Source organism: Apiospora hydei (assembly GCF_038363865.1).
Source record: "Apiospora hydei strain CBS 114990 chromosome Unknown utg000002l_segment0_segment0, whole genome shotgun sequence".
Classification (NCBI taxonomy): Eukaryota; Fungi; Ascomycota; class Sordariomycetes; order Amphisphaeriales; family Apiosporaceae; genus Apiospora; species Apiospora hydei.
In genome coordinates this window covers 4,948,853-4,976,582 of record NW_027117361.1, presented here as the reverse complement: position 1 = coordinate 4,976,582, position 27,730 = coordinate 4,948,853, and the positions used below count along the sequence as shown (strand labels likewise).

Sequence of the window (27,730 nt, the reverse complement as noted above, 5' to 3'; positions counted from 1 at the left end):
TCTCTCGCTTAACCCAGCAACGTATTATGAGTGATGGAGGCCAAGGTCCCTCGCGGTATACCCACCCCATCCCATCATCCTAGCCCACCCCCATGCCTACCCTCCCAACATACCATCCCATCCCGGGGAGGCTTGCATTTCACTCTTCAAGCAACACTGCGTACGCCACCATTACGCTACCCAGCACTACACGTACTCACTTCCTCTCTCACGCCTCCTCCTCCTCATTCATTCCTGGCTGCGGCTCTCGTTGCTTGGTACCTACGCGGCCCGAGTATCCCCTCCCCAAATTCAGCAAATGTGTCTAACCATGCCGGTTTGGTAACTTCATGAAACACAGTAGTTCCATCCAGGGAGTGGCTTGGATCAATCTAAGATTTCGATTTTGGGGCTTATCGATCGTCCAGTATATTAACACGATATCCTCTTCATTCCTTTGCAACAAATCCTGGAGGAACTATCATCTGCTATCCGTCTGCTCCAGTCTGGCCGTCCAGTGACATCCAATCCCAAGGTTTGCATCTGTCGACCACATCCGCTCCCTCGGCTATTGGAAGACGGGGTCCTTGTCATACAAGTCACTAGCGTCATACAATGGAAGGCCAGCGATTGCCCATAGGTTTCCGTGTTGGCTTTAACGACGAGGATATCGACTTCGGAAGCCAACCAGTCTCGAGTGCCTCTTCCGCGAGAAGCTTCTCGACCGCCTCTTCTTGCGACCCATACACACCGATATCTGGCAGATCAACCCCCAGTCGACATCAGCCCCCCAGAAGCGCCATGGAAGACTTTGAGCCCGTCATATGTTCTTCCTCCATGGGATATGAGATGACCCCTCCATCCTCTGATCTCAGCGGTTACTATCCCGTCGACGTCAAGTCTGAATATGCCCCTTCATCAATGTCCTCCGAAAACATGATTTCAACTCCCATGCGTAAGCTTCATCTTCAAGATCAGATGATCGATTTTGACTTCAATCATGTCCTGGGTAACCCCATGCAGCCGTCAGGCACCACATACGATTCCACCAACCCTCATACATTACAACACTACCCTCTCCATGAGTCCATGGCATCTGGATCGCCCCCCCATGGCTCTGTCGCCTCCCATGGGTCCAACACCCTCATATACGTTCAACCAGGAGTACGATGAGTACCCTCCTTGGCCACCACAAATGACGGAAAGCCACCCCTTGGATTGCAACTTCTACAGCATACCCGAACCTTCCGCGATGCACATCCATCTGGACACAAGGGCGAACGCGCCCTCGTCTGTCCTGAGGAGCAACGTCAAGCGGAAGGTCTACATGGACAACGCTCAGCGGAGGGGAACGTCTCTTCAGAAGGTTCACGGCCGAAACGAGGCCAAGAAGGACACCAGTGAGGAGCAGATCCCCGTATCCAAGATCCCGAAGGCGATGCACGTGTGTGACTTCCCCGGGTGCGAGAAGCAGACAGCTTTCAAACGACGGGAACACCTTCGACGTCATCAAAATACGTAGGTTCTCACCAGGCTCATCCCATCCTCAGCTGACTAACAATATACTACAGTAAACATGGACTGGGAGTGGAAGTGTCATGCGAGTTTTGTCCCAAGAAGTTCAACCGTAGGGACAACTGGCGGCAGCACCTGAGGCTGCACACGGAGCCCAACCGCCCCATGACGCGAACAAACTACAACAAAGAGGCAGTTCACAAGTACGAGGAAGAGAGGAACAACACCAAGCGCCGGAGGCCCCGGATGAAGAAGCAAGATACTCCAGTGGGCGAGATGTAAAAGTCTCTAAGGCAAAAACAGGCGCCAGGAAGAGCGAATGAGAAGGAAAGAAACAGAGTGGGAAGCTCTGCGAGGAGCAGTGCACCGACGATTATCACGCTTCGAGTTTTTATTTTGCTCACCCATCCTCCTGCTCCTCTCATTTCTATCACCTCGTCTCTATCCTAATATCGAAACGGCGCTACGAACATGAACGACCAATTTCTTGAGGCTTCTAGGCCGGGGCGGACAGGTCACCGCAAATCACAGCATGTCACATTTTACGGAGTTATTAATGTTTGGTTATGTGTTTTCCCGGAGTTTGGTATGCGCACATCTCATGGGGACCGGATTTGCTTTTGGGGAATCTATATGTATCATTCTGGGGTGGTGGCCAACGTGATCGACTCACGAAGCTAAAAGGGGTCTTTGCTTTGCTGCTTGGTTTGGGGGTGAAGTGATGTGTGTGTATTTCTTTTTCTCTCTGGATTCGTTCCCCCAAGTCAAAGAAACACACGCGCCTGCTTGCGTTGAAATCCATATATCCAAGGTGTTTGTCACGGCGTTCAGAAATCATGAGCAATCAAAATAATCAAGATTACCATTATCATCATCATCGCTATGATACAGACAAACCAGGCGAGAGGCCTCACTACCTACTTGTCCGCCATTTTCGCAGACCTCAAAGTCAGCTATGCAAGATGCGATCGACGAAACGCCCCCTTTTAGGGGTGAGACGAGAAAATGCCACTACTCACCCCGCATTATCGCCCCTGTTGCTGTGTCTCAGATCTGACTGTCGATGCAGCAGCTAATCGGCACTCGTTCAGTACTGCCTGTTCAATGTGGCAGAGACAGCCAAGCCAAAGGAAGCCAAATTCATGCTCAGCTTGCTTGGAGAGCAGAGTCCTAAATACCGAAATCGAGCCTTACTTTACTCCCGGCATCGCTCAAGCTAGAGGAACTCGAGAAGAGACAAGAAAGACGGGTTGGGAAGGCATTTGCTACGTACTGCCCCGTCATCGAATCGCGGGTGCAATTACGCGGCAAAACACTTCACCACTCGCGGCAAGCGCATGCTCAGGAGCGAGTGAACAGCCGACGGTCATGGAATCCGATCCGTACACAATACAAAAATGCCGCTAGCTACGAATGGGATTGCGCCAGCAAGCACATCCATGATCCTTGCTGCTCAGGCTTTTCTTATGTGGTGGGAAGCTATCAGATGACAGGGACTGATAGCTGCAAGGTCATAACTGTAAAAATGGGATGTGATATGTCACTTTGCGCTAGCTGACACATAGGTTGAAAAAGGAGAGATGACAACGTTCCGACGAACGAGGCGTCAACGCCCGACTCGTACGGGCGGCGGCACTTTGATGCATTCCTTTGCTTTTTTCTCTTTCTGTATCTTGTCTCTACCATGGCGGCGCGATGGCACTTAGGGCAAGACACCGCATCATGATACGGACGCGGGTGAAAGATGACATGCATACGAGACACGAAGTTAGCGCGTCGTTGGAAAAGAGACGCTCGGCGGCAAAACAAACGTACAATGCATTAATCGCGGAGGGGAATGCAATCGATGTCATTCGTTAATTAGGCTGTTTTGTAATCAACGGCTTTTATTTCGCTACACCATTGGCTACCCCATGTCTCACCACATACACCTACTCTGACTCCGTCATGGCCTTCTGTAGGATGAGCGAGTTGCGTGTGTGATGGGTTCTCGCATTCGCAGTCTGGGGGCAAGCATGCATCTACGTTGTATGACGACGGCCTTTGCAAAGAGCCCGAATCGTCGAGTTCCGCGTCATTGACAATGCGGTGGCGTCTGGCGGCTCCTGCATTTCACGGTATGTATGGGGGATGGTGTGCGACGGCTACGGAATTGTCCGAATTGCCCGACCTGACCCGAGCTGATCCGAAAAAGGAAACACGGTGGCGCTTCGGAGGAGAGCTGATATGAGATGTGTGGTATGAACAAGCGAGCAGGCAAGTGATCAGAAGGTGGACGAGCGAGCGCGCGGATGTTGTCCCCATCAGATGATGAGCGCTATATCATCGTATGTGCCCAAAGTTGTGTCGTCGCAGAGCAAGCGAAGCTGCGGCACACACACAGACCTACCGAGACCAAGCCCCCTACTTTCGGGCCGTTGGGCGCCAGCGAACCGACCGCCCCCGACCACAGATCTACCCAGGCTGCTCACTCACCGCAACACAGAACATTGAAAGGACTTCCTGCCAAGCTTTCCGTTGGGTCAGCATGCAGATGATGTCTGTTTTCCCTCTCCTTCATCTGCTTTTCTTCCCACACGGCGCCCGCTTGGATTGCTGCAAACACACCTGCTTTGAGTAAGTATGCATGCAGTCATATACTTCTTTCGATGCACTGTCACCACACCCGCGTTATCATTGCAGCCAACAACGGTGCCACACGACGTGTGTATCATGCATGCACCCTGCAAACTTACCTAGCTCGTACAGGCAATCGACACACTAAATGGACCTCACCTAGCTCACCACAGCCATTGTTCGAGGAGATCACTGATGACAAGGGAAATATGAGGGGGCTGGGCAGGGTCGAAGCGCAGCTATTGCATGGTAGTTGCGTATCACTATTTGCTGGCTGCATTAGCACGATCCATCCCGTCGGTACAGAATCGCAACGCAGAGTCGCAACCTTGCAACGCCCACATCCCAGCACACAACACCAGACAAAGCAAAACAACACCGAAATCCGGCCGACTTTGTCTGGTTCTGTTGAGGGGGAACCGGGCGCCCATTACCGTCATCTCTCTTATTACTTGAATCCAATTCCAAATATTGGCATCTACCTTGCTACCAACCGCAACGTGGGTTTGGTCAGTACCTTCCTACCCGGAAAGGGTGGTTATAGAAGCATGGCACGGCAAGGATCGGGGGTAACTGGGTGGTTAACCATGTGGATATCCCGAATGTCATGGACGAAAAGAAAGGGCCGAAGGGGAAAACGATGGGGGTGATGGTCGGTCACCCAGCCCTACAAGGCCTACCTACACCTTAGGTAACCTCACCCCCTCTTCCCCTCCTCTCCCCCTTTTGACGATCCAAGATTGACTACCACCTCGCCCGCACACATCATCTGACTTCGACTACTAATCGACCGACTGGGAAGCAGGAATCAGACCCCCATTGCGGGGTTCAAGACCAAGCTTGAGGTTTTAGTAGTACTCGGCGGCAAAGAGAAAATCACGGTGTGTAGGTAGCAGGGTCGCATCACACACGCCAGCCCCCAAGATTGGAAGGCGCCAATGGGTCGCGTCGTCCTGGAATAATGTACTGTACACACGCTGTATCAATGTGTCGATTGGTTATGATGCTTACCTAACTGCCTACCTGCCTACGTGTTGTTTGCCTGCAAAGGCAGGAGATCCTGCACATGGCGATCAAGCGAACCAGAAACACTGACATCACCCCATCATGGCCATCCGGACCGTACTCGTTCAACCGACCGAGCGGCAAGGCGGGCGGCATGGCCTCCCAGCAGGAGACTCTTCTTTCCCGCCCTCTGTAGCCGACCTGAGATGTTAGCCGACGTGTTCGCCAAACTCTTCGCGCTTCGACATACATTAGTGTTGAGTTCTTACCTGTCTATCTTATGGTAGGGAGCAGCCACCACCGTGACATCGCGTCTAGTAGGAACCGGGCAAGTCAAATAACCGAGCGCTTAGGCTGATTCCTTCGTTCGCCAATGCTGACTGCTGATGCTACATGTCATAACCTTTTCTCCCCTTTCCCGCCTCGCTATCTACTGCTTGAGCTAGTTGAGTAACGGTGCTGACTGTTAATTTCACACCCATAAGAAACGCTGACTGAACGCCCCTTCCATGTGTGCTGTGTGTCACACGCAGATCCAACAGTCACTCTGCAGGACCAACTGGCATGCAGCATCGGCCCAACAGGGGCCTACATTCCGGAAAAGGCTACGGCGCCTAAGGGTAGAAAACAAAGGAAGGAAGGACCTTAAGGTCCCCTACGATGTGCATATAAACCTCACACTCGATCTCACTTTGAGTGAGAAAAGAACCAGAGACCCTAGAAGTGCCATAGTCAAATATTAGCTGAATCAGATCCAAGCCCTTCAAGCCCTTGTCACACTGTGCCTCTTATTTTGCTTCTGATATGTGGCACAGGCATTTAGAATTATCTACCTACAGTGGTTGAGTAATGATATGTCTGCAACGTTGCATGTCGATACCAGGATAAAGAAAAGAAAAATTTGCTGACGGACAGACGCTGTATTGCCCATTTCCTTTGCCATGAACAGTTTCACCACATAAAGTCAAGAGAAAGAGAGAGAGAGAGAGAGGGGAGCTCCCGGCCAAGCCGAACCCGAATCCTCCCGTACTACTGATCCTTACAGTTGCAACTACAACCTAAGGCCGCAGCCGGAAATCCCAGAGCCGGCCCGCGGAAAAAGGGCCCAACACGTACAGCCAACCCGCATGAGAATCAGTCACAGGACCTGCAACTCTTGGGGGCCGGGTCGCACAGACCCCATATGCTTACGCGCGCACGTGTGGTTTTGGGCAATTGGGTAACGATTTGGACCCCCTTTTGCTATGACTTGTGACTGGCGGGCGAGAGACTGTGGTTCTGCGGCATGATTAGGTTACACATATATGGTTGGTTACTGGCCATACAAGTGTTATTGATTTGGTTTCACATCGTTGTTTAAATTATGCTAAGCCTGCTTGATGTGGACGACAGATTGGCCAGAAGATGTCCACGTTTTGTTGACCGCCATTATCAAAACTGCCGCACATTGGTTCGTAAATATAGAAATGCATGGACCCTTCTGATTGAATTGCAGACGGGTTTCACGATATACTCCGGGTCGGGTCTCGTATGATCTGGCTGAGGGTTTTGTCGCCCTCATGGTCAGTAGTTTACTTCTCTTGGACTATTCGTAGTGTAATTATTTATATCTTCTGTGGTGCGTTATTTTTTGAGGCTTATCTGGATAAGTTAAATCACATGAGCTCTCGCTGCTGTGGCTCGGTCTTCCCTCAGGTCGGCTTAGGTTGACTGTGCTTGGTATTTTTTACCCTTGCTCAAGGTGACCCATCACGACAACAGATATTTGGTATATGCTCTCTTTGATCTAAACAACACTGTGGCTACTCCAGACCGCGTGATTTTACTCTCTTGCCCCCTTTTTCAGGGGTGCATTAGTGGGTGGTTGGCTACATGACTACACTTTAAAGTCTTAGTTTGATATATAAAAGTTGTTGCTGGTCTCTAAACTGTTTTATAGTAGTCAGGGCATCTACACTGATCATACGGATAGTACCTCAATATGAAAACCACGCATGTCGGGGAGATATTAAGTATAGTCACGTACCAATAGGTAGGCACCTACGGACAGTGATATCCCACACTAGTTGGATGGTGAAAGCGGACACGTTGATGTTGGCCAGAGACTGAATGTGCTGTACATAAGCCAATATATATATAGTTTCACGTCGGAAGTCACATCATGATTGAACTGGAGTTGATCATACAAGACCTGGACTAGAATGGCGCTTAAACGAAGCACCCAAACAATCAAAGGGCTACGAAACCCTTGAACGACTTCGCAATCTGCGCCGCGAGCGCCTCGGGCTGGCTCACGAACGGCATGTGGCCAGCCTTGAAATCGACGACCTCCCACTGGACCTTGGACTTGGCCAGCCAGGCGTCCTGGAGCGACGCCGGGTTGCAGCGGTCGTCGAGCGTGCGCACGTAGACGCGGCGGCCGTTGAAGCCCGGGTCGACCCAGCCGGGGGCCGACGCCTTCGTCTCGAAGGCCAGGTTCGCGTGGGGCTTCATGACGCTGCCGAGCTCCTCGGCCTGCGCGGCGTCGCAGTCGTTGTAGAGGATGTCCATGTGGGGCTCGATGACTACGACGTTGGGAGATGGCTTTCGTCGAGGGACCGTCATATTAGTATATTGTTAAGACATGCGTGGGAAGAATTCAACCCACCTTGTCCCGCTTGATGAAAGGAGGATACGCTCCTCCCACGGCATCCAGAAGAGACTCGCCCTCCAGCGTGATGATGGCGGCCATGTAGATCAGCCCGAGGATGCCGGTCTTGCGCCCCTGCGCGGCGCGCGTCTGCTTGTCCAGACCCTTGGCCGCGGCGCCGCCGACGACGCCGCCGTAGGAGTGGATGAGCAGGACGATGTCCTTCTCCTGCTCATCCAGGATGGGCAGCAGCACGTTGTCGCGGACGTGGGCAATGTCCGCTGCGCAGGTCGCCTGCGTCGGGTCCGCAGGGTCGCAGCTCGGGTAGCCGCCGGGCTGGGTGGCGATGCCGGCCTCGGACAGGAACGGCAGCAGCTTGTTGAAGCAGTCCGGGGTGCCGAAGGCGCCGGGACAGAGAACGAGGACTGGGGAGGATGACATGATTGCGATTGGGGGTAGAGTGGTTTGGATGAGTATTCAGGTCAGCTGAGCCGGTCCCAAGTGGTTTTGGAGGAGTAAAGAAGGCCAGAGTGCGTGGAAGCAAGGGAGCGGATGAGGATGTTGGTCTTATTTACGCTGCGGCGCAGCAAGCAGCCGACGCACGCTGATGGAGACGACCCTGACTAACTACTTGGTCACGCCACCTTCCACTCCGGCCCTGGTGGTCTGCGAGGACGAGATTACACATATCACCATTTCAATAATGCTGTTACCGTGTTTGAGAGCTTTGGAGTCGACAAACCCTGGGCGATCATGCTTAACATGACGAGTGCTGTGACTACAGTAGCCCGTTTACGCCTACCTGTTTCAATCATCCAGATATATAAGATATTGGCCATGGAGTTGAAATTCGTCCTCGCCAGTTGAAGATTCCCTGGCCGTCGCCGATTGTCTTGAGAGCCGGAGGCGATACCTCAACGTCTCTTCGATCATTCCCATATTCTCCAATCTGGTTATGTTGCCATGTCAAGAAACAAATTTCAATGCAAGCACTGACCGGCCTGCCGGATGATCGGGGAGACTGCATGGTTTGAGGAAGGCCCTTTCAGGCATCCGGGGCCAGTGTACGGACTCTGGGACGAGACCGTGGAGTGGTCGTGCGACATGAACGACCAAAGTTCCCTCTTCATCATCTCGATTCCGTCCAAGATGTCGCCAACTTCGGCCTTTCTGTGCCTAGGTCAAGAGGCACAATGGCTTCATGAGCCCAAATGCGCCTGGTGCTGTCTGAATTCCTCCGCAGAGGAATGTACAGTGTACCTTACATCCCTCAGCATCACCTATCGTCTGAGATAACCGATCGATTATTTGGCGTCTGCGTCGCTTCAGTCATGCGACTTGTAGCTGTTATCATAGAAATGGAAGTGAAGGATGTTTCATGGATTCTTCTTGCCGGGAAATACCTATGGGCTGTGGTGGAAGCCTGATTGCACCAATACGCTCAGGTATGCTGATCTATGTAGATGCCCTGCCCCGACGAGATGCACTGTGTTCAGATGCTTGGAATTCCCCGAGCAGGAAGGGACTTCGAGCTGAAGCATATCTCCCGGTCTTGCGGGTCTGTCTGGGTAGCGCTCGGCCGAAAGCAGTTCAGCAATGTCGCGTGGCCAAGCCACCACCATGCCACCACGTGTCAGCGACAGTCGATAATCGTCGCTGAAGCGGGCGCAGCGCACTTGCGGTGCGTCCATGCTAGTGCTAGGTATATGAGAGCCAGGATCGACTTCTGTTCTGGAGTTCTGGAGGGCAATGGCGGCGGTGATGAGGAGGATACCAGTTGCCAGCCCAGCGAACACGACGACACCAATGCCGGACAAGAGCTGCAGGGCACCAGGCTGGCTACGGTCATGTCGCAGCCCAATGATCGAGGCCAAGAGGCGGGGACTATCTTGGTCCACTGTAGTTGGGACGTGCAGCTTAGTCCACGAAAGGTTTGAATATCGAAAAAAATAAAAAAATATTGAGTTTGGGTAGCTAACAGCTCTTCGAGGCAAACTCACCACATGTACCTACTTACTGTACCGCCCAAGCCCCGAAAGCATCTAGGGAAAGGCGCAGCGGCCTTTCCGCCGTAGGCATATCCGCTTGATGACTGTCCTGTGCCACGCCCCCGCCTTTTAGCTGGTGAGCCCAATCTTACCGGCTAAAGGTGGTGCTGCTGGACAATTGGGCGACAGTCAGGACGGTCGGTCGGCAAGCAGCAAGGCTTGTGGGAATACCTATGCTTTCTAGTAAACTACGTCTGCGTTTTCGATTTGGGATATTCCTACGGAAAATGAGAAAATTGCCAACTTACGTGCTCTACCATATGATACCTAGGTCGCCTTTTTAATAGCAATTGACAACGTATATTCCAAGTAAATATTGTGCCTGAGCGGGTTGCGTGATGGCGAACGGCGCCTAAGCCCGTCGATTGGACATGGACGCCAAAACTGTGGTTCCATTTTGGTGTTGCTGCTCCAAATTTCATGTCGCTGCCAAACATAGGCCAACCTAACTTGCTCTCTACCATGCATCTAGAAGCGATCTCTTCCCAGCCTGCAGCAGATGAGGATACGGTAAGCAAAAGTCACGTACGGTCGACCTTCTGACAAAGCGCGTCCACCACGCGGTGGGAACTAATCTAGCAGCACTCGCGTAGAGTGCACTCGCTCTGGACACCTACCCCCCGCGACCTGCACCGCAATACCGCCTGTGGTGCGAGCCGGACAGCCTGACCTCTCGTCTTAGGCAACATTTTGGACCTTGGGGACGACTGTCGCTCGCCCGCTCCGAAAAAAGGGGGAAAGGAAAGCGCGCCCAACGCTGCCAGCTGTTGTGCAGCTGCATGTCGGGCTGTTTATTGATTCCCCGCCTTGCTCCAGTGTCTACTCAAACTAGACACACAAGAGGGTCGGCTGTGCAGGCCACAAGAACAGCAACAAGACGTCATCCAGCGGCTTCTGAAGGCGAAACCATCCAAGAATGCGCATCTGGTAAATGCAAAGTCACGTGCCGAATACGATGAGAACCGCACTGCTGAAGTCCTTCACGATTGAACTATTCCGACCGGGCTAAGCAGAAGCCCACGAAAAAGGGGCAGGAAAGAAGAAAAGTGTCAAGCATGGATGTCCTCCCCTCCTACCAAGAGGCTACCCTGGCGCCCGACTGGCTGCAGCTGGCGGCCCCGTACCTGACGGCTGCCGACTGGCGCCGCTGCTGTCTGGTCAACTCCCAGTTCTACCACCAGTTCGCGCCGCGTCTATGGCTGGATCCGCTGAGAACGGTGCGCGATCTCGGTCTACACCCTAACGATGGTAAGCCAGCGAGGATCATCTTCATTTTTCACTCCCGCCACGCTGTACTGCAGATGGGCATGCATGATGCACCCCGGCATCGGCCTCACCTGACGAGTGGCGATCTGCCTGCCATCGCACCCAAGAAGAACGCACTGGCACGAGAGCGACCATCGTGAACTCACCCCGAACTCCAGGAATGACTTACTAACGCTGAATACCCAGACTTGGCCTGGTACCGAGGCTTTGTCGGCAGGCATGTTCATGATGTCAGGCCGATCACTCGGGCGCTGGTCCGCTCGCTCGACTTCCGCGAGTTCGCCATCGTAGCATCGGGGCTGTACTCTACGGAAGCGAGCGAACGTGCCATATCGGAAAGCTTCAAACACCTCCCGGAGCTGTTTCCTCGTCTCGTCTGCCTGTTGCTCGACGGGCATCCCGAGCTGGACCCTGGCAGTCTGGTGCCCCCATCACCAAGCAGCAGCACTCAACCCACGAACCACCCACAAAACCCGCTACAACTCCTAGACCTAAACCGCTGTCGGCATGAGTTATCATCAAAGATCTTCCGATCTGACTACTTCCGCGATCTGGTCTATTTAGACATATCATTTATTCCTGGCTCAATCAAAACCGCCGTCCAGCACTCTTTGAACCCCGAATTCCTCCCCGAACTTCGGGTTCTCAAGGTTAAAGGCCGGGAGATGGACGATAGCACAGCCAACGCCCTCTTCCAAGCCTTTGGTCTCCGTCTATGGAGCCTAGATATCTCTCATAACAATCTCACGGACACTGCTCTCGACAACTTGCTTTTCCACTGCTTTTCTTCAATATCATTCCGGTCTGATGCCCACTTCAAGACGGAGGGGAAACTCGTGAGACCCCAGGACGTTGGCAGCAGACCTTTCGGAACATTCGATTTCATTCAGGAGTCTGATTACAGCTTTGGCTACCACCATCCTGAACGTTACTTCGCAGACGCCCCCTTATACAGCAGGCGTGCCGACCAGGAGGGCTTGCAGGAATGGCAAGTCCAGAGGTCCAATGGCCTCGACCCCGTCAAGAGCGATGATGCGGATGGTCTGAAAAGTATCATCCTCCGCGATGCGATCGAAGACACCGCGACGACGGCCGGTATTATCAATCATGACATTCGATCAACTCAGGGCGGCTTAACACATCTCTATTTGAGCGGGAACCATTTCACCAATTGGGGGATCAGTAAGGTGATGAGAGCATCATCTGGTCGCTTACAACATATCGAATGCGAGTCATGTCGCTTCTTGCCACAGGACTGTCCTATTCCTGCGAGCCTTCCCACCACACTAGAGATCCACGGGCTCTTTGGGTTGGAGCACCTGTGCCGCCCCGTCTATTCTTCGAATCTACGCTCACTCCGCGTCCACCACTCCGTAGTCACAAACATCCCCACAGTGGGCGCGAATGGCCTGACGGCCCGAGCCGCCTACGCGCTTGCCGAGACGACCTTCCATGAACGTGTCAGGATGGGTTACCCTCGTTCGTTCGTTCCAGATACCAATCCGCGCCTCCACTCCCTAACTCTTACCGGTATCCCCACGCGATCCATCGGACCTTTGGTCCTGGAAATCACGAAGTTCTTAAACATGGCGCGGGTGCAACAACGAAATATCGAGGACTCGAAGCGTTTCTTCAAGAGGCGCGGCCCGTCTTTCCTGACCGGGCTGCGGCACATTCGTCTTGAACTGGATCCCGACCCGTCTCTCGACGAGCCTAGTCTGCCCGGAGGGAACACTACCGATTTTGAAGAATTGCTCGATCCTACCCACGAGATCTTTGTGTCAGGAGAGCTTCCTACTCTCCTCAGCGACGGTTCCTGGGACATATCGACACGAAGCCCTAGCCAAGACAGGAAAAGTTTCGATCTGTCACCCTCCTCAGACGGCATATCGTCTCCTTTCTCCCACAGTGAAGTCGAGGGCGAGTACATCCAGTACCGCGTCGAGGCACAGGACTCGTGGAACGGTAATGTCTTCACGGTCCCCGTCTGGATCGGTCCTGGGCCCGCCACGTCGGGTGCCCACCGCTACCCGACCGCCGTCAACGAGTACATGTCCAACCTGCGTGACCGGCGGCTGCACGCCTTACCGGGACCCGCCAGCCCCAGCCACGTGGCGGCGGGCGTGCCCTCGAGCAAGACGTACATCTTCCACGCTGCGTGGGACCGCATCGTGCTGCCCAAGACGCCCCTGATCCCCTTCAACCACAAGAAGAGCGCGTTCCTGGCTCAGATGCGCGATGTCGCGGGCGCCGTTAGGGCGTACCGCGCCCGCACCAGCGGGACGCCTGATCACTGGGACGGCAAGCTCGAGCTCGTGCACATGGACAGCGCGGCGCGCTATCACTCGTCGGAGTACTGGCGATGACCATGAGGAGGGGCAACCTTCATGAAGGATCAGGAGTGGGGAGAAAGTGGAAATACGCAATTATTGAGATAGATCGGACATTAGACATAACAACATAGACTTGGTTTCGTATTTTTCGAAGGTTTGGATGATTAGAGAGGGAGGGGGTGAGGTTGGGTGGTGCAGGGAAATTTTTCTATATAGAGGTTGTTTTTTTTGTTGTTTCTGGTGACAGCACAAAGCGAGTGCTATATATCACAGGGCACTGATTAATGTACATGACATGTCGTATGTTGTACGCATTTTTCATTGGCCTGTTTTGGAGTTGAAACCCCCAAGCCTCTCCCTGATTATGAAATTTCATTCTTGTTTTTTTGCTCGCTTGCTTGCTAAAGCTGTCGCCGTACTTTGCTATTTGACTCTTTGCTCCACTACGCTATCTTGCCGGGCACGAACGGGTGCCCGGCACTGAGCCCGCCATCCACGGCCCAGGCCTGCCCGTTGACGTAGCTGGCCTCGTCGCTGGCGAGGAACAGGGCGACGCGGGCGATCTCGTCGGCCTGGCCGCCGCGCTTGAGCGGGTTCAGCTGGCCGATCTTGCGCTCGGTGCCGCGGGCGCGCGCGGCCTCGAACGTGGGCGCCGTCATGCCCGTCTCGATGATGCCCGGGCACACGGCGTTGACCCGGATCCCCGTGCCGGCCAGCTGGTACGCGCACGTCTGCGCGATGGAGACGACGGCGGCTTTCGCGGCCGAGTACGCGGTCGGACCGGCGTTGGAGCGGAGGCCCGCGACGGAGGCGGTGCCGATGATGCTGCCGCCGGACGCGGGCTTCGTGCTCGAGGTTACGGTCATGGCGGGGGCAGCGTGTTTGGCGGCGAGGAAGACACTGCATGCGTAAGTATATGGGTCAGCAGCAAATCTAAGGGCTACATTTTGTGGAGTATTCTATTTTCTTCGTTTCGTTCTGTTCTGTTCTGTTCTGCTCTTGTCCTGCACGAACGTACCTCGCGGCATTGGTCTCGACGACCTGCATGAACTCGCTCTTGTCGACGTCCTTGAAGTGGGCGGGCGTGCCGACGATGCCGGCATTGGCGAAGAAGACGTCGAGGCGGCCGTAGCGCTTGATGGCGTCGTCGACGACGGCCTTGACGGCGGACGACGAGGCGGCGTCGAAGCGCCGGACGTGCACGTCGACTTCGGGGTAAAGCCGCTGCAGGTCGCGCTGGTGCGCAGCCAGGTGGCTGTCGTCGAAGTCGCAGAGGTAGAGGGCGCGGGCGCCGTTTTCGGCGAATTGGTGGGCGGCGGCGCGGCCGATGCCGAGGAGGGAGTTGGTGCCTGTTTACGGGACAAAAGCAGGTTCGATGGTTAGTCTAAGGTTTGGAAACAGCACAGGCAAGGAATACCAAAGGATATGTCGTAAAATTTCAAGGGCATAATAGCATACCAGTAATGATGGCAACCTTCCCGGCGAGTCGGGGGCCGTTCGAGGGCCCGGCTATACGCTTTGGAGCCGAGGGGCCATTCCTGTCTGCTTCAAGGGAGGACAGCTGCTTGCTCAGAGCTTCGATCCGGTCTTTGGCGGTGATGTGCGACATGATGGGATGGCCGTGGGGTTGGGGGGCGTTGTCGTTTGCTAAAGGAAGGGATCCAAACGTGTGAATTGGCTCACATCGTCGAATGCGACTGTTGGAGAAGCTCACGCCAGCTTCCTCGGCTTGGGATGCGTCGTTCGCGGGGGCTGGTGTTGGATGACGGGCGTGTCTCGGAGCTGCGAGCTGAGAATTGGAGGTGGGGGAGTTGACAGCCATTAAGCGCTGAGCCGAGGTGCTACGGGCTCTAAGCCTCTAATTACCCCATACCTACCCGTCAATTTAGTGGCCGCTCCCCCCCACTGGGCCAATGGGCTTAGCTCTTAGCTTCGTTGGCGGGAGCGAAGGCCTGGCGCGCGCCAGTTAAGCTGCTAAACCTCGGATTTCTTGGACCATTTTAGGTGCCTGAATGTGATCAGATTATGTACATTACGTACTTAGCATCGACTGCTCTTTCACGACTCAATTTCTCAGTGGATTTAACCGTAGGTCACCAAGACGCCGAAACATCAGATCGTGGTGGGAAGTCGTATACCGACCGGCTCAATGGACTCTCATCTGTATAGCATGATGGCCGTTGCGCCTGGGCATATACCATTTTCGTTGACGGCGCCGCCTCCGACTGCTACTAACAAATGGTGAGAGGGTGCTTCACGTACCAACTCCCGGCCACAACCAGTCGGTTTCCTATGTATCATAAAGAACTCTGGTTGATCCCTTGCCCGGTATGTAATCTTTGATATGTTCACTTTTGTATAGGTATACCACCCACGTTCCTGAGCTTTGCAGCTTTGCAGCGGGTCCATGAACCAGGGTGTAGGATCCCTTCGCGAACCAGTTCCTATCTTAGCATGTATGATTTTCCGCGCCCCGTAATTCACAAAAGAGGCAGCGCGTCGAACCACGACCCATGAGACTCGAAATCTAGCCGAACATGGCCTCGAGGCGATCTCAGAGTCAGGTATGTGGATGACATGCTTCTTGCTTGTCAAGCTGATATATGGTCAACTTTGTACATACTTGGTGCCATGCAAGATCAGTACGGTCCGCGACTATGCACACCGACTCCTATGAGCTGGTCGACCCCGGCGAACCAAACTCTGCGGCACGTCGCATAGACTTCGCTCAAGAGACAGGTTACAAGGTCGGCCCAGAAACTGCTCAATATCCCTCCCACCTAGGTGATGGTATACATCAGCTTCCCCAGGAGCACGATGCCACTCATCATCGGACGTTGGCCCCCTGGACCCAAGAGATACTGGCATGCGTCGTGATACTTGGAGCTCCCTTGGCAATGATGGGCACCTTATACGCACACGCAGGCCAAGTTGCACCGCACTGGCCCCTGAAGATCACCATCAACGCCTTGCTTTCCATCTACAGCGTAGTGTTCAGAGCTGCCGTAGGATTCGTAGCCGCCAGCTGCATCGGACAACTGCAGTGGACCTGGTTTAAGTCCGAGAGGCCTCTGTACGATGTCGTTCGCTATACAGACGCTAGCCAAGGACCGTGGGGCTCTTTTCGCTGGCTCTGTACCCATCACCTACGTCAGCCTCTGACTGCCCTCGGGGCCATCATACTGATTCTGGCTGTCGCCCTCGACCCCTTCGTGCAGCAGCTGGTCAGGCCAGTAGTCTGCATAATAGCATCGGCCGAGGCGGCTACACTGCCACGAGCCAACTACTTTGCCGATACTACTGAAGATGCCGGGTTCAGTCAGGATCTAGCCGCGACCATGGAGAGAGCTATTGTTGCCCCAACCACGGGCATCGAAGCCCACTGTCCCACTGGAAACTGCACTTTCCCTGGGGAGTTTGGTACTTTGGCCTACTGCAGCCGCTGCGAGGACTCCTCGGCCGAGCTTACGGTGGTGTTCAGATGTTCCGCCGGAGGTGTTCTCGACCAGCCTGAAGCCTCGCCAAAGGATTGTGTAACGAACGAATCGGACTCCCTCTATATTGCGGAGACCAGCCTTCCCGAAGGCCCATATTCCAGCTACGATGTGCCAACGATAATGAACGTTTCGTACAGGTTGCTAGCCGGAGGAAACTTCGGATCAGGGTCCTATATTACCACCGAGGGCCCTGAAGTGTTCAAAATGGACGTCTTCTTGAACGAAACCGACTTTGAGCATCCTATGCGGCCCGGGACGGTAACAGTGCGACTCATCGCCGGAAAGACGCCCATCTCGAACAGGCATTTCGATCCTTCAACCGGGGTCCCACTCGATGGCTGCGACGCTCCCGAAAGTCGGGATGACTGGCGGTGCAGAGGCTACGGCGCAGCAACGTGCACCCTTTCACCGTGTGTCCGGATGTACAATGCGACCGTGGTCAATGGCCGGTTGACCGAATCCCTAGTATCTGATTCGGGCTCTATGTCATGGGGAACCGGCTTCGAGAATACAGGTCTTAGTATGCTGGACACGCTATGTCTCACAGAGGCCGAGCGGGAGCATCTGAGACTCGACTTGGGATACAAGTTGGAACCTACTCAGCGGTGGATAGGATTCAATGCCAGCAATGGTGACTATGCACACAACAACAACACACTGACGACCGAATCGCTTTTGAGCCGAAGGTGCCTGTACACCCTGTCGAATGACTTTATCCGAGACGATGCCTTTGTTCAAAAGCTTGAGCCTCACATGGTGGGCAACCTGAGAGGTGTTGGCTACGGTGGCTACGTCAACGACGGCTTGAACGGCATTTTGCCCGACCACTTTCAGGGCGACCTGCTGCCCAAGAAACTCTACGACTCTGGACGCATCGACATGCGGCACATCGAGCGCACCTTTGCCGACCTGTCCGAGTCGCTGACCAAGTACCTGCGCACCCACGCCAGCAGCGGGAACTACTCGGCGCCCGCCCGTGGCGTCGTCAGTTACCACACCACGTGCGTGGAGGTCCAGTGGCCCTGGCTGGCGTATCCGGCGGCCATCGCGCTCCTGACGCTCGTGCTGCTGGAGCTGGTCGTCTCGGTGTCGTATACCCGCAACAGACCCGTGTGGAAGGCGTCCCCGTTGGTCTGGATTCACCAGAGCCCTGGCCAGGGGGCGGGGCCGCTGGCGGGTGATGGGACTGGCACGCCCACCCTGGCCGAACTCGAAAGGAGATCGAAGCTGATACCTGTATCGGTGGGCTAGCCTTGCTATATAGTGATAATAATTTGTTGGAATGTTGAAAGGGCTTCTTCGCGCGCCTACTTGTACCCCGTGTATTCCAGATGTTGCCACTTGAAGTAGAAGCAGCCCGAGATATCTGTTCATATAGACTACTGATATGCTCACTGGATATATACATATACGAGAGATTTGGTGATCCTTGGTGTCATTTGTTCTCACAGAGAGCCATATGTAAGCCAATACCTCTATAGGTTATCTGCGTGTAGACTTGAGTCATAAATACCAACCCCGTCAGATTCTTACGGATGTGCATCTGATCAATCCACTATTGCTTCGTTGAACCGAAAGGTAGCCCGAGGTATGGTGCTTAATCTATGATCTCCTGGCGAAGCTTCGCCTTGTCTTGCTCTCACGGCAGAAAGGTCTGACAACGTGGAAGTTTTCAGGTAAAGGCTCGTCGAATTCTAACCTGAATACTTGTCTATCAGAAACAACATGTCTTCTGGGATTCTGAACTCCCAATTAGTGTCGTAGATTCACTTGCACTTGGCAATACTCATTTACTTCTTGCGGGTTTCGGTGAGGCCCGGCCATCCGCTGGAGTGGGCGAGCTTGAACTTGATTGAGTAGAGCCGGTTGCGGTCGTCGAATTGACTGACGGGCTCGCTTGGTGGGTAGTGCCGCAAGTATACGTCGATGTACGAACTGCCGATCTTGATCTCGTCGCGCCGCCACACTGCGGACAGGACTGCTTAGCTAACGATGACTCTCGCTTCTCACTCTATTCGCCCAAAAGAGAGACTGTCGAGCACATCGGACCGAACGCGTTACCAAATGAATAGAGACTTACTACCAAGTTCATACTCGTTATGAGCATACATGATGGATGCGTCGTATATGACGAGCCGCCCCGTACTAACATCTATGCCCGTGTTATCCTCCCAAAGGTCGCCGTGGACGAGGCACGGCTTCAGAACCCGGCCATCGATCTGGAGCGGCTCCAGTAGCCGCGGAGTGACTCTGGCGCGTAGAGTCTCGAATGCCTCTTCGTACTCACGCCAGGGCCCGTTGACACTCACGTCAATTTCGAAGAAGATCGAGAGTAGGCGCGTGAAGTACCGGCTCCACGACTCGTCCCAGTCGTTGGGCTGGATATGCCTACCGTGGCACGTAGGGGTCGCGAAACCGAACTTGCCCGTCGGGGACGTGCTGTTCCTGTGCAGGTCGGCGATGGCGGGACCTAACACCGTCGGGTCGGGCAGCGCCATTTCGAGATCGAGGAAGTCCATGACCAAGAAGTAGGTCTCGGGCTCGGATGCCATCCGGCCCCAGCCGTGAACTCGAGGAACCAAGCCGGGGCTGACCATGTCAATGGCCTGCAGAGAGTTGAACTCCCCTCCATCATGACGGCGCCTCTGTTTTTGGCGGTCTTGACGAAGAAGAATCTTTGTGTTCCACCTGCTAGTTCGGCCGTCACCTTGTATGTTGCCGTCCAGGCCGATGCACCCCAGAGCGTCCCTTTTACGATCTCGGTGCCAGGGGGTAGGCCTGTTATATGACCATGTGTTAGTGAGAGTCCTATAGGCTGGGAATGGCACGGTCGAGGATGAGTCTCTAACATTTCTCAAGCGCCTCGTCTTTCTGGAAGCTGTCTGTCCCCAAGAGTGTATGGCACTGGTCAAATGTGGTCGGCGCTGCCATGTTCAGAGATAAACCTGGTCGCTGTGGTTTGATGAGATGATCGGCGACTACGGATTGGATGCCGAGGAAGTCACAGGGTGTTTGGCTGGGGTCTCTAAACCATCGGTACGTTGGTGTCATGGTCCCGAGTCGTTGGTTCGAGCATGGGCTCAGCATTTCAGGCAGGTGGTGCGACGCTGTATTCTTGGCCGAATATGACATTGGCTACAGGCGACGATATTATGCTATTTCACCACGAGGTAGCATTATTCTAATCATTTATTAATTTAATAAGTTTTATAACTTATATTATAACTATAATCGATATAAGTAATAAAAAATAAATAAAAGGTTACGTAAATTAATATTAATCTTAACGTGGTTTATTATTAAGCGGGCCACTTTTTTTAATTTTTAATACACTTAAACTTTAATACGTAATATTTTTATAACTATAATGCCGATTTAATCTAAAGAAAATAGAATCGTTTTAGTAATTTAAGCGACGCGAAATCCGATAAATCCTTTAAGCGAACGAGCTGCTGCGAAAATATATAACGTTCCCCGAGCTACTTTAAATTACCGAATTAACGGCCGAACCCTATAACGCGAAATTCGACACTTACGATATAAATTAAATTTAATAAAAAAAAGGTATTTCGTAATTATATAATTAATTTAAATACCCGAGGGATGTTTCTTAATTTTAGTATTGTAAAAATATAGCTAATTTCTTTACCGCGTCGCGCGGCGGCGACCGCGTCGGTAAGCACTGGGTTAAGCGCTTTATCGATCGGAACCTAGACTTTAAGACTTAAATAAATCGTCGATACGATTACTATAGGGCTTTTTATAAAAATCTAGGTGTTATTTCCGGCTAGTTTAGGCTAGTCGCGAATATTAAGGCGAAATACGGTATTCTTAACGAAAATATTTTTAATTTCGACGAGACCGGCTTTATAATAAATATAATCGGGTTAATACTTATCGTAATACGCGCCGATTAACGTGAGAAGGCGAAATCGGTTTAATTTAATAATCGGGAATAGTCGACGGTTATTAAATATATTAATTCTTAATACTAGTGTATCTCGCCGTTTTTAATTATTTAAAGTTAATATTACTTTATAAATTAAGCTCGCGAATACGATTTACTAGGCGACTAGGTAATTAAACCGACTTTTAACGGTTAAACCGATAACGAAATAGGCTTAAATTAAATTAAGTATTTCGATAAGTATATTAAATCGCGAACGAAAGGTCGCTATCGCCTTTTAATTTTTAACGGCTATAAAAGCTATATTTCGGCGTAGTTCGAGGTATATTATAAAAATAACGATATTATTACGCTTAGTATACCTCTTTACTTTTTTTACCTGCTTTAATTATTAAATATAACACTTTATTCGCCGTTAAAGCGCGCGTATTCGAAGGAAATCGAGCTATTTATTAAAGCGTTAATAAATTATATTACGAAGCTAGAGTTTTTTATCGCTTTTAAAGCTACGCATTTTACTATTTTTACGGAAAATAATATTAAATTTAAATTTAGCGTATTTAATTTAATACCTTATAACCCGAACGAGGTAATTAATAAACTAAATATACGTCTCCGAACGCTTATACTTAGCCCGTCGCGTTCGGGGACGGTTAATACCTATAATCCTTAAACGCCGTTTAATCTTTAATAAACGATTAAATATTTTTTTTATTAAAAATAGGGTTTTTATTTATTAAAAAAGCTCCTTAACGTTAATTTTAAATACTATAAATTAAATAACGAAAAGTATAAATAAAATAACTTATAAAATAATCTTTATACGCGATCGGATATATATATTAAAAGAGGCTAATTTAATATTTTCGAAGCGCCGAAAAGCTAAAAAATTACGTGTTTAGCTTAAAGAGGCCTTTATTATATAGGAATTATAAGAGCTACAGGACGAAAAGGTAAAAGGGAAGCGTCGAGCGACTGATAAGGGTAAAACAAGGGGTCCGTCAAAGCGGAGAGCGACCGGTGAAAGGCGCTGCGGTGTCTACGGCGAAACAAGTTATAATACGCGAACATGTGAAAAAGACGTAAAATTAAGTAGCGATTCCGATAACGAGTAATTTTAATTAATTTAAAACGTTAACGTGGTTTATTAATAAACGGGATATATTATATACCGGGATACTTTTTCCACTTTTCGATACTTTTATATAAGTTTATTTAACTATAACGCGCTTTATTAATTAAATTCACTCGCTATTCGATTCGTTACTCGATTTTATATTTTTTTCACATGTTCGCGTATTATGGCCTGTCTCGCCGTAGATCCCACAGCGCCTGCCGCCCGTCGCGCGCCTCTTTGACAAACCACTATTTTTACCTTTATTAGTCGCTGGCCGCTTCCTTTTTACCTTTTCGTCCTGCAGCCTTCGAGATTCTTTAATCGTAAAGGCTCCTTTAAGCTGAACTCGCGATTTTTTAATTCTCCGGCGCTTCGAAAGGGCTAAATTAGCCTTTTATAATATACGTATTTAATCCTTTATAAAGATTATTTTATATACGATTATATATATATTTTTCGTTATTTAATTTATTACTTTTAAAATTAGTATTAAGGAGCTTTTTTAATAAGTAAATACCCTTTTTTAATAAAAAAGAGTGCTTAGTTATCTATTAAAAGTTAAACGGCGTTTAAAGGTCGTAAGTGCTAGCCGTCCCCGGACGCGACGGGCTAAGTATAAGTATTCGGAGACGTATATTTAACTTATTAATTACCTCGTTAGGGTTATAAGGTATTAAATTAAATACGTTAAATTTAAATTTAATATTAACTTCCGTAAAAATAGTAAAATACGCGGCCTTAAACGCGATAAAAAACTCGAGCTTCGTAATATAATTAATCGAAATTTTAATAAATAGCTCGATTTCTTTTAAATACGCGCGCTTTAAAAGCGAATAAAATGCTATATTTAATAACTAGAGTAAATAAAAAAAATAAAGAGATATATTAAATATAATAATGCCGTTATTTTTATAATATACCTCGAATTCGGCCGAAATATAGCTCTCGTGGCCGTCGAGAATTAAAAAGCGATATAAACCTTTCGTTCGCGACTTAGTATATTTATTAAAATACTTAATCTAATTTAAGCTTATTTTATTATTTATTTAGCTATTCGAAGTCGGTTTAATCACTTAATTACCCGGTAAATCGTATTTGGTAGCTTAGTTCGCTAGGTAATATTAACCCTAAACGATTAAAAACGGCGGGATATATTAACTTTACGAATTAATACATTTAATCGCCGTTAATTATTCTTAATTATTAAACTAAACCGATTTCGCTTTCCCACGCCGATCGGCGCGTATTATAACGAAGGTTAACCCGATTATACTTATTATAAAGCTAATCTTATCGAAATTATATATATCTTTATTAACGATACCGTATTTAGCTTTAATATTCGCGATTAGCCTAAACTAACCGGAAATAACGTTCGGATTTTCGTAAAGGGCCCTTTAGTAATCGTATCGACGATTTATTTTAATTTTAAAGTCTAGGTTACGGTTAATAAATCGCTTAACCTAGTATTTATTAACACGTTCGCCGCCGCGCGACGCGGTAAAAAGATTAGTTATATTTTTTATATTAGTTATATTAAAAAATATCCCTCGGGTATTTAAATTAATTATATAATTATAAAGCACCTCTTTTTTAATCGGATTTAATTTTCGTCGAAAGTGTCCGATTTCGCGTTGTAAAAGTCGGCCGTAGAGTCGATAGTTTAAAAAAGTTCGTGGGACATTAAAGGCTTTCGCAGCAGCTCTTTAGCTAATATACTTTACGGGGTTTCGCGTCGCTTAAATCGCTAAATCGATCCGTTCTTCTAATAAAAAATTAAATATTATAATTATAAAATTAAAACGTATTAAAGTTTAAAAAGTATAATCGGTCGGAAAAGTGTCCCGGTATATAATATATCCCGCTTATTAATAAACTACGTTATAGTTAAATTAATTTATATAAAAATAATAAAGTATAAAAAAATAGCCCGCTTAATAATATAGCCCGCTTAATAGTAAACCACGTTATATTAATATAAATAAATATTAAATATAAAGTTAAAAGAAATTATTAATAATAAATATTAAGCCTTTTATTTATTATAACGTTTAATTATAATTACTCGTTAAATATTTAAATAAATATTACTTTAAATTAATTAAAATTACGCGTTATTAAATATTTCGAATAAAAATTTAAAAAGTAATTAACGTGGTTTATTATTAAGTCGAATACTTTTATTATTAACCTATTTAATTAAACTTTAACGCGTAATAATTTTATAACTATAATGCTTTATTTATTTTAAAAAAAGCGGATAACTTTAGTAATTTAAGCGTTACGAAACGGTTTAACCCGAATTAATTAAAAAGCTACGGCGAAACACTACGTCGTTTTATTATTTACCCTTAGCGACCGACTTTACGGCTAAACCGCACGACGCGAAATTTAATACTTAAAGTATAAATTAAATACGATTAAAAAAAAGGTGTTTCGTAAATATATAATTAATTTAAATACCCGAGGGATGCCTTTAAAAATGGCTGGTGTGGAAAATATAGCTAATCTCCTTATCGCGTTACGCGGCGGCGACCGCGTCGGTAAGCACTAGGCTAGGCGCTTTATCGACCGTAACCCGGACCTTAAAACTAAAATAAACCGTCGGTACGACTACTAAAGGGCTCTCTATAAAAATCCGAAGGTTATTTCCGGCTAGTTTAGCCTAATTACTAATATTAAAGCTAAATACGGTATCGTTAACGAGGATATATAGAATTTTAACGAAACCGGCTTTATAATAAATATAATCGGGTTAATATTCGTCGTAATACGCGCTAATCGGCGTAAAAAAGCGAAATCGGTCTAGTTTAATAATCGGGAATAATCGACGGCCATTAAATATATTAATTCGTAAAGCTAATATATTCCGCTTTTTTTAATTATTTAAAACTAATATCACCTCGCGAATTAATCGCGCGAAAGTAGTTTACCGGGCGATTAAATAATTAAACCGATTTTTAATAAATAAACCGATAACGAGATAAGTTTAAACTAAATTAAATACTTCGATAAATATATTAAATTGTAAATAAAAAATCGCTACCGCTTCTTAATTTTCGACGGCCACGAGAGCTATATTTCGGCCGAATTCGAGGTATACTATTAAAATAATAATATTATTACTATTAATATACCTCTTTATTTATCGCACCTATTTTAATCTTTCGATATAGCACTTTATTCGCCTTTAAAACGTGCTTATTCGAAAGAAATCAAGCTATTTATTAAGGCCTCGATAAATTATATTACGAAGCTTAAGTTTTTTATCGCGTTTAAAGCCGTACATTTTACTATTTTCACGAAAACTAATATTAAATTTAAATTTAACGCATCCGGCTTAATACTTCACTATCTAGATAAAATAATAAATAAATTAAATATATAACTTCGAACGCTTACACCGGAGTAGTCGCGACCCGGGATTTTAAGTACGTATAACCTCTAAACGCTATTTAACTCGTAATAAACGACTAGGCATTCTATTTATATTAAAAAAAAGTGTTTACCTATTAAAAAAGTTTTTTAACGTTAATTTTAAATACGGTAAACTAAATAACGAAGGGTATAACCCGAATAGCCTATAAAATAACTATATTAAAAAATTAGGTCCGCACCTTTTAAAATACTAATTTAGCCCTTTCGAAGCGCCGGAAAGCTAAAAATTCACGAGTCCAGCTTAAAGGAGCCCTTACTATTAAAGAATCTCAAGCGCTACAGGACGAAAAAGTAAAAGGGAAGCGTCCACCGACCGGCGAAGGCGAAAATAGTGGCTCGTCGAAACGATACGCGACGGGCGGTAAGCGCTGTGGCAACTGCGGCGAAACCGGTTACAATACGCGAACGTGTAAAAAGGATATAAAATTAAGTAGCGAATCGGATAGCGAGTAATTTTAATTAATTTAAAACGTTATAATTAAATAAATTTATATAAAAGTATCGAGATATAAAAAAAGTGTCCGATTTAATAATATATTCGACTTAATAATAAACCACGTTATAAAAAGTAAATAAATTTAAATAATAATAATAAGTAAAAGATAAAAAAGAATAATTAAAGCTAATGTTTATTTTATATTTTATTACGAGGGTTTTAAATTTCTATATATATAGGGTAATTTAAAACGGCTGAGAAAAGTATAAAAACACCTAGTTTTATTTATTTTACTATAATTATTTCCCTTTTTATATAAGCATCTTAATTATATAAATAAAGGTTATAAGTTTAACCGATAAACTTATTATAATAAAGGTTTAAGTTTATAATAAATATATATAATAATTAAAAGAATAATAAAATATAAGTAAAGGATTTATATAAAGAGATATTAATACGTTAATATTTAAGCCCTCTTTTAAAATATAAATAAATTAATAATATCCTTAAAATTACGCTTATAGCGATTTTTATAATAATATATTATATTTACTCTTAAGCGTTAATAAAATTATAGTTTCTTATTTATATTATTTTATTTTCTCGTTTATTTCGTTATTATAACTTTTATAATACTTTATTCGTAATTATAATTATCGCTCGTTATTATATTTAATTACTTAATAATTATTATAGCGCCTTTATTTTTATCGGGGTCGATATAATTTATTATCCCTATATTTTCGTTTAAACTATTAATTATAAACTTTTTAAAAATAAGTTATTTAACTTTAATTATATTTTCGTTAATCTTTAATTTTTATTTTATAGTTACGTTTAATTAAAGCTCGATTATTTTAATAATAATAAAATTTATAAAGCCGTAAAAGAATATTATCCGCGTAATATTAGCTTTGTTTTATTAATATATTTAAATAAATTCTCGGCGCTTCTATAAATAACTTTAACGTTATTAATATTATTTTCTTAAATTTAATCGAATAGTTTTAAAAGATAAATAATATTAATAAATATATCTTTCCTTTTATTCTTTATTATAAAATAAGTAATATTCTTTACCGTTTTTTCGTTATTTCTTACCGTATAATCGAGGGTTATAAAGTCGAGTTTAATATTAATAATTTTAAAAAAGAATTGAAATAAATAAAAACTTTTTAACGTGGTTTATTACTACGCGACGTATATTACTTAGCGACGCACTTAAATTTAATTTTAATATAATTAAACTTTAACGCGTAATACCTTTAACGTAATTTATTAATAAGCGGGATATATTATATACCGGGACACTTTTCCGACCGACTATACCTTTTAAATTTTAATATGTCTTAATTTTATAACTATAATACTTAATCTTTTATTAAAAAAAACGGATCGATTTAACGACTTAAACGACGCGAAACCTTATAAAACATATTAACTAAAGAGCTGCTGCGAAAGCTTTTAATATCCTACGATCTTTTTTAAATTACCGACTTTACGGCCGACTTTTATAACGCGAAATCGGACACTTTCGATAAAAATTAAATCCGATTAAAAAAAGGTGTTTTATAATTATATAATTAATTTAAATACCCGAAAGATATTTTTTAATATAGCTAATGTAAAAGATATAGTTAATCTCTTTACCGCGTCGCGCGGCGGCGAACGCGTTAATAAGCACTAGGTTAAGCGATTTATTAACCGTAACTTAGACTTTAAGACTAGAATAAATCGTTAATACGATTATTAAAGGGCTTTTTACGAGGATTTAAACGTTATTTCCGGCTAGTTTAAACTAATCGCGAATATTAAGGCTAAATACGGTATTATTAATAAAGATATATATAATTTCGATAAAACCGGCTTTATAATAAGTATAATCGGGTTAACCCTCGTTATAATACGCGCCGATCGGCGTAGGAAGGCGAAATCGGTCTA

General features: G+C 47.2%; 7 protein-coding genes across 7 annotated transcripts; 3 read left to right on the top strand and 4 right to left on the bottom strand.

Annotated features, from left to right (window-relative positions):
* Positions 1 to 594: 594 nt before the first annotated feature.
* PG997_001564 (uncharacterized protein) lies at positions 595 to 1,776 on the top strand (the record flags this gene model as incomplete). The annotated part of the gene is made up of 3 exons (XM_066805879.1): positions 595 to 1,004; positions 1,066 to 1,497; positions 1,551 to 1,776. 3 exons carry the CDS (start codon positions 595 to 597, stop codon positions 1,774 to 1,776), a joined length of 1,068 nt encoding a protein of 355 aa, XP_066675652.1.
* A 5,568-nt stretch (positions 1,777 to 7,344) lies between these two features.
* Positions 7,345 to 8,185, bottom strand: PG997_001563 (alpha/beta-hydrolase; the record flags this gene model as incomplete). Its single annotated transcript, XM_066805878.1, has 2 exons — positions 7,345 to 7,698; positions 7,763 to 8,185. 2 exons carry the CDS (start codon positions 8,183 to 8,185, stop codon positions 7,345 to 7,347), a joined length of 777 nt encoding a protein of 258 aa, XP_066675651.1.
* A 962-nt stretch (positions 8,186 to 9,147) lies between these two features.
* Positions 9,148 to 9,823, bottom strand: PG997_001562 (uncharacterized protein; the record flags this gene model as incomplete). Its single annotated transcript, XM_066805877.1, has 2 exons — positions 9,148 to 9,583; positions 9,762 to 9,823. The coding sequence occupies 2 exons, from the start codon at positions 9,821 to 9,823 to the stop codon at positions 9,148 to 9,150; spliced, it is 498 nt and encodes a 165-aa protein (XP_066675650.1).
* Positions 9,824 to 10,847: 1,024 nt separating this feature from the next.
* On the top strand, positions 10,848 to 13,424 carry PG997_001561 (uncharacterized protein; the record flags this gene model as incomplete). The annotated part of the gene is made up of 2 exons (XM_066805876.1): positions 10,848 to 11,040; positions 11,245 to 13,424. 2 exons carry the CDS (start codon positions 10,848 to 10,850, stop codon positions 13,422 to 13,424), a joined length of 2,373 nt encoding a protein of 790 aa, XP_066675649.1.
* A 410-nt stretch (positions 13,425 to 13,834) lies between these two features.
* Positions 13,835 to 15,000, bottom strand: PG997_001560 (uncharacterized protein; the record flags this gene model as incomplete). Its single annotated transcript, XM_066805875.1, has 3 exons — positions 13,835 to 14,291; positions 14,410 to 14,740; positions 14,850 to 15,000. The coding sequence occupies 3 exons, from the start codon at positions 14,998 to 15,000 to the stop codon at positions 13,835 to 13,837; spliced, it is 939 nt and encodes a 312-aa protein (XP_066675648.1).
* A 1,048-nt stretch (positions 15,001 to 16,048) lies between these two features.
* PG997_001559 (uncharacterized protein) lies at positions 16,049 to 18,139 on the top strand (the record flags this gene model as incomplete). Its single annotated transcript, XM_066805874.1, has 1 exon — positions 16,049 to 18,139. One exon carries the CDS (start codon positions 16,049 to 16,051, stop codon positions 18,137 to 18,139), a length of 2,091 nt encoding a protein of 696 aa, XP_066675647.1.
* A 539-nt stretch (positions 18,140 to 18,678) lies between these two features.
* On the bottom strand, positions 18,679 to 19,819 carry PG997_001558 (uncharacterized protein; the record flags this gene model as incomplete). Its single annotated transcript, XM_066805873.1, has 4 exons — positions 18,679 to 18,854; positions 18,969 to 19,533; positions 19,596 to 19,666; positions 19,738 to 19,819. The coding sequence occupies 4 exons, from the start codon at positions 19,817 to 19,819 to the stop codon at positions 18,679 to 18,681; spliced, it is 894 nt and encodes a 297-aa protein (XP_066675646.1).
* Between the last annotated feature and the right edge of the window lie 7,911 nt (positions 19,820 to 27,730).